The 6787-nt window shown below is 38.0% G+C and overlaps 1 protein-coding gene across 1 annotated transcript; it reads left to right on the forward strand.

The window, feature by feature from the left end:
- The first annotated feature begins 1844 nt into the window (after positions 1–1844).
- LOC126482017 (putative gustatory receptor 28a) lies at positions 1845–2534 on the forward strand. The gene has a single exon (XM_050105987.1). The coding sequence runs from the start codon at positions 1845–1847 to the stop codon at positions 2532–2534; it is 690 nt and encodes a 229-aa protein (XP_049961944.1).
- Positions 2535–6787: the final 4253 nt, after the last annotated feature.

A 6787-nucleotide genomic window follows, 5' to 3' on the forward strand; every position in this document is an offset into this window, starting at 1 on the left:
TTGTACAAAATGGATCAATTATGAACTCTGCCCAAAAGTGTGAAGTGGAAACTGGACTTCAAAAGCAAGGTATCTGAGTACTGGCTAATGCCTTAGGTACAATGTCTCAGAATTAATCAAATTTTTTGAGCCTACTGGACTTAATGTAGGTAAGGCAAATAAAAGATTCTTACACTCTATTCACAGAACTGCTGAACCAATGCCTACAACGACTATTGCAAAAGATTATAGTAAAATTACTGACGGTGTTTTGAAACATAATCATTGGTAACGTCTGTGAATAAACGACGCACTTATTCCCATCGTTCGAAACACTCAGTTGCTATACGTTCTCTCTCAACTAAGAGTAGACGTATATTTTATGTTATGAACTATACAGAAAAGTTTTTGTAAATGAGGCTATAGAAACTGATCTAAATGACGCTGTAGTTTCTATTTAGAACGATTCGATACTGGAAAAACTTGAAAAGTAGTTTCGAATAGACCGTTACTATACTATATACAACTGTTATTTGGTAATTGTACAATTCCTCATAGTGTACCTGTACGTCCAACCAAGAGTGAAAAGTTTAACGATTTCAAATAAAAGAAAAGGAACTGAAAGAATAGTTTTCTGGTATAAATGTATGCCGTGTCTACCAACTGCCTCACACAACCATCTTTTTGAAGTTGGTATATACAGTATCCAATTGCAAATAGAGCTGCCGGAAAAACAAATATTTTCTTGGAACCTGTATAAATTCGATGATACTCTAGAAACAAACCAAATCTGCCAGGAAGTTTCAAACCAAATCGTGTTTGTATGCACAACTTATGTTCTATTGAGGAAAGAAGACAAAGGTATAAATCGTGACATATCGCGTTATGAATCGTGACATTAAAAACAGACTTCTTTATTTTAAAAGCTTGTGACTTTCCTATCTCTGAGATTCTCTGTGCATTAATTTTGCAGTGAAGCACGCATGCATTGAGCAATTAAAAGATAAGCTTACTGACATTTTCCAGTCTCTTTAAATTACTTAGTCGGAAATAACTGATACAATCATATAAGACCTCTCGACCAATTAATTGCAAAATCGATATATTGACACTGTCTTGCTAAGTCTGTGTGGTATTAGCCTTTTAAATACCAGGACTAACACCCAAGAACGTTCAGTGGAAACAGATGTACCGCAGAAATGCGTGATGTACTGAAGTTCGTGTACTTTCTCAATAAGGTCATAGGCATTGCCCCTTTTTCCTTCGATGACACAAATGCGAAACTAGTTGTATCGACTGCGGGAAAATTACACAGTGCCGTCGTGAGCTTTCTGTTGTTGGCTTCCTTCTATTTTGAAATAATATCGATTTTGGAGGGTAGTGACCTTGAAGACAGAATTGCAGACTATTCTGATATTTTCAGCGAGATGCTTTGTATAGCCGCTGCTTTTACCCCATTAGTGTGCAGTCTTACGTTGAAGCAGAAGCTGTTCGACTCTTTGTGTGTTAAAATAGTTGCGGTAGATGGTTTGCTGTATAACGGTTGTCTGCAGAGATATACTTATTTGACGCTACTTCTCTGTTCCATGTTTACTGGGACGTTTATTTTATTAGGTGTAGCCTATGGTCACTCTCTGTGGCTCTTTCGCGGAAGCAAAAATTTTTGTGTACTGATACCATCGATCGCCGTTGACATTGTCAGGAGCTGTAGTATTCTACAGTTTTTCACATTGAACCTTTTAATGGCAGAAAGGTTTAAGAAATTAAATGATAAGTTGTTACAAGCATTCGAGATATTCACAGAAGAAGAATTAGATTTAAAAGTAGGAAAATCACTTAAAAAATCTTTTTATTCCTACAACAATATGAAAGTCCTAAAACTAAATACAGGAGAAAAACTTGACTTTTTCACTGCAAAGTCGACTGTTACATTGATCAGCAGGTTTCGTCAAAACGAATTATCACCTAGTTCACCCACGACAAGAGTGAGCTGTTATATTCCTCTAAAACAATTACAGAGAGCCCATTTCCTTCTGTGTGAAGTGAGCCGAAACATCGACAACTTTTACAGCATACAAAATCTCCTGCAGCTAATTAGCTGCTTTGTGTGTACCGTATCGTACACATACGCGTTTGTGATGAACGTTTTTAAGTTAAAGATATCAACATCGAAATACGCAGAGGACCACATTGCATTGTCGTGCTTTTTGTTGGTTATAGTTAACATCTGGTGGCTCGGCAGCATTACATACAGCAGTGAAGTGGTCAGACGAGAATTTGGCAACACGGGGCGCCTGGTGAAGAAGCTGCTGCTGCTGCTGCCAACACCAGTGGACCGCAGCTGTCCTGCGGAACTTCAACTGTTCGCCCAGCAGCTGGCTGGGCGGTCTGTCAGCTACAGCGCAGCAGGGCTCTTCTCGCTGGACCTGTCAATGGTGAAGCCAGCTGTGGCCACCGCCGCCACCTACCTCGTCGTTCTCGTCCAATTTGGTTTGTCAGATATCAGCAAGCAGTCAAACAACGGGAGTAACTACCTTAATGAGACTTCCAGATAAAAGGCTGGAAACATTAATAATATTTAATGGCTCACATACTTGTGTATTTTCATCCTGTTCACATTCCATCAAACTGTAAAGTATATAGCTTGATGACCAGACTGTGGACTGTATTACTATACAATAGCGTTTACATATTCTCAGCATATTATATTTTTCCCATAAATTCAAAAGATGTAAATTAATGTAAATTGTGCCCCTGATGTGAATTAATGAATATAATCGATGAACATAAGTTATAACTCTGAACAAAAATTATCCATATAAACTTTGATCTATACTGTGCGTATATCGATTGTATATGATGCTACACACCGACAAATGATATTCAACGAAACAGTCTTACATGTAGTCCTCTTTAGGATCCATTAGACACACCGAACAGTACTCTGCGAACAGTTGTTGCATCTTGCAATTCTGTCTCATAAACAAAAGTGTACATGTAATAGCAGTACGGGAGAGGTACTGGCGACGATTTACAGGACAGGTGTAACTAATTAAGCATACAATGAAAGATTTCACTACTGGATGTCATAGTTCCTGATGAGTTTTCCGCACTGTATGGCCAAAAAACTTTTCATTTCCTGCCTTTTCGTCCAGAGTTGCGCTGGACATCTTCGAGGATCGTCCTGGCGACACTGAGTCTGTCGACCGACGAATTCTACGTCGGAGAGCGACATAATTACTGTGCAAAATATACGTGGTCGTGTTGACAGGTGATCAGTCATGATAATCTTTGTCAGAGATAAAATGTAACTATCGATTGTCGCCTGCCAAGAATAAAAACTTACCTATCGATTCTGCAGCACGGTTGTTCTTATACGATCACAGTCTAATAAATACAGCCATGACACTCGTGGGGTGAAAGTTGTTACCGTTTGACAACTGGAGCGACACTAACGCTCCAAGTGGTGAGAAAGCAGACAGTCACATTTGTCGTAAGGTTAATGTTTGTTTTTCATTATTTCCTATTTAATGAATGGAATAGCTGTTACTTTCTGCGTTCCTTGTGTTACTTATTTACCAAGAGATGTGAATTATCATGAAACACATGTAAAAACAGTTATATCACATTGATTCAGTGAAATAAGCTACAACTAAATGATAAAGAAATAATTTCGAAGGGGTCTTTATTTACAGGTTATTGCCCTGAAAGGAACAGAATTCGAACACAGTTTGTGCATGAAAGCATATATTCCTGTTGTCTGTTGTTACTTTTATAGACACTTCCCTTGCCATTTAATTTTTTTATAGTGTTGAATGATTTTCCCTTTCGTACCCTTCTCTGGACTTTCTAACAATGGAATGTTTTTGTGAATGTAATATTTTCTTTTTTTTTTTTTTTTTTTTGCTTTAATAGCGCATATTTTGAAGATTCTTGACGTTTGTGGCTCAGATTTAGCAACAAAGATGGAACTGGTTTCTCCTGTGTGGTGAGACACTGTTGTTGCTTTTGACAATCTGTTATCATATCTGTGTGGTTTCCCTTTAAGCTACGGTTGTGGCGGCTTTATGATAAGTTAAATAATTCCATATAGATTTCCTATGTTCCACACTCACTGATTAGACTGAAGGTGTAGCGCACTAAACACTGCTTTGTTGGATAGACATCTGACGTCTTCTGGTGTTTACTAGTAACTTTTTGTTACTAAAGAAAAACGATATTATTTACTGAAAGATCTGTAGATTACAAGATAATCGTTAATAAACTGTCCTGTGATGCACCATTTCGTATCTCTCTAGGTCCATAGGGACCCAGGAAGATACGAACTAAATAATAACATATTCAGTGTAACTTTCTAGTTATTGTCAATTTTTATGGTACTACATAGACTCCCATTTGTGAAAAAAGTCTTGAAAATCAATATAAACTTAATTATTTGCAAGTATCCTACACTGTATTCAGAATTGTCACTTGCTGACCACTTGGGGCGCTGCTGTCTCTGGGCTAACAAAAATGATATGGAGTCTCGCTTCTGTTACATTACAATGTGCACACGATTCAGTTCATTTTATGTTTAAATGGTCACCACGCTTATATATTTCGATGACTTCTCTATATAGTTATGGACAATAATTTGTCGTACTAGATAAAATTTTGGATATAGAGACATTCACTTCATCATTTCCTGGCTGAAGAGCATGCTCTGCTACAGCTGATTTTTCTGCTTTCGCTAGTCCAAAAAGACTTTCTTGTTCTTTTAGTGTAGTATTTTTTTCATATAAAGTTCCATTCGGACGACGAATTTTATGAGCAAGTTGGTGGTTTCTCAATTGGTAACGCATTAGATCCTGTGATCGCTAATATTTATACGGAGAAATTGGAACAGTCAGCTGTAGAAAACGTAAATGCGAATACATGTCGATGGCGTCGGTTTGTCGCTGACAGGTCCACTCTCTTAGCTGAGTGGTCAGCGCGTCTGCTAGTCACATAGTGCGCACAGGTTCTATTCCCGGCTGGAACAGTTTTTTTCCACTAGGGGATGTAAGCTGGGGTTTCCACTTCCGCTAACTCAAATATTTTAGAATCTCTATATCAGACTGAAGGTTGTGGTCCCAGAATGGTGATGAAAGCCGTGCAACAGAGGATGTGGACCAAATGAACTTTTGGAAATGTAATTTTCATATAGCGATTTGGTAGTCGCTCTATGCTGTATGATTTATTTGAAAAATTTGGTCTTTTTTAATGATTACAGGTTCCTCATGTATAATGAATAAAAATTTACATTGTAGATTAATAATAAAATCATCAAATGGCGGATCGGTGCCACAACGAATTGTTGCGTCTTGACTCCTAAAAATAAAGAAAAATAAAACTCAGGACACAATGAATAATGAAATTAAACAAGTGAATTTGTTACTTATAATAAAAGAGATGAGTTAGTATATTGTAAAATTACTATAATTACAGCTCATGATGTTTACATTTCAGAAGCTGGAGACAGAAAGACAAGTGCAAACAGCCAGGTTTCTCCTCTGCCCTCAAAAGCTGAAGGGTGCGCCTACTTTCATTACACAGATAATACAAAGTGTGATAGCAGTCTTTATACAAATGTTTTACAGAAAGCATAGTTTTTTAGAAAAGAGGTATTACAATGCCTCCTCAATGACTACAGTACAGTTAGTTGCTTAGTTGTGAATAGTCATTCAGCCCTTACACATTGAAAAGAAATGTTAGTATGTACGTTTCTTTTTCTTGTTCAATAAAAACAGTTTCATGAAACGTTCAGTTTAATCATTGCGAAGTCCTTGGCACACATTCATCGTTTGTCAACATGGCATATGAGCGACACAAGGTTTTCAGGGTGGGTGTCGGTTATAAACATTTGTCGGCTGTCTGCGAGTGTGTCAGAGATGTGACAGCAGTCGCGGATGGTGACGTCAGATGAAGGCTAAAGTGCCAAACGCCGTTGTGTGAAGTACCCAGATGGCACCAGGCCCGCTAGTATGGTTCATTTCAGCGCTTTACAGCACGCACAAATTGTTGTCTTCCTGGTTACGACCTAAGTGTTTGCTCACATACGTACTGAGACCCCATGATTCATGGAACATCTGTACATTGACATAAGTCTTGCACATCCTTCATGACACAGGAGTAACACGACTTTATACGTATTCAGACAAAGCTGAATAAATTGCTTATCTACAAGAGTTAAAAGCTGTAGAGTTCACACAGATATCACGTGTCCACAAGTTTTGTTTTCTCGCACTCTCATCAACCTGTATATTTTACATGGTCAGTAATGTTCAGCACACAGAAGTCCGGTAACAGTTACATTTTACTGCTGGCGCGCCTGCAGCGTTGCCAACCGTACGATCTGGATCTTACATGTATGATTATTTAAGATGGAGCACGAATATACAATCCGCCCTGCCATTCGCACGGCTACGATCATTTCAAACGCCTAGTGTTGCTAGATTTCATCTTTTTTCTTATTTCAATTTTTATGGTTTATTTAATTTTTGAAAATTTAATTCACAAATACGATTCCATTATGTGAAGCCGTGGGATTCCCCAGTTTCATTATGTTGCAGCAGCATAAGTCACCTTATGTTACTGCCCGAGATGAATCCTTTGTGTAATATACCGTATTGACTGCTTTGCATCCTGCGCGGTGCTAATACATAAGTGAAAACGATTACAGTTAACTTGTTGGCTCAGATGAGGACAGTGAACAGTTTATAAGGTGCTAATCAGTGCAAAATTGTGTCAATGGAAACAAAAGACAGTGATAGTGAAACAGTAAGACCGA

This window comes from Schistocerca serialis, chromosome 5 (genome assembly GCF_023864345.2).
Source record: "Schistocerca serialis cubense isolate TAMUIC-IGC-003099 chromosome 5, iqSchSeri2.2, whole genome shotgun sequence".
NCBI classification, from domain to species: domain Eukaryota; kingdom Metazoa; phylum Arthropoda; class Insecta; order Orthoptera; family Acrididae; genus Schistocerca; species Schistocerca serialis.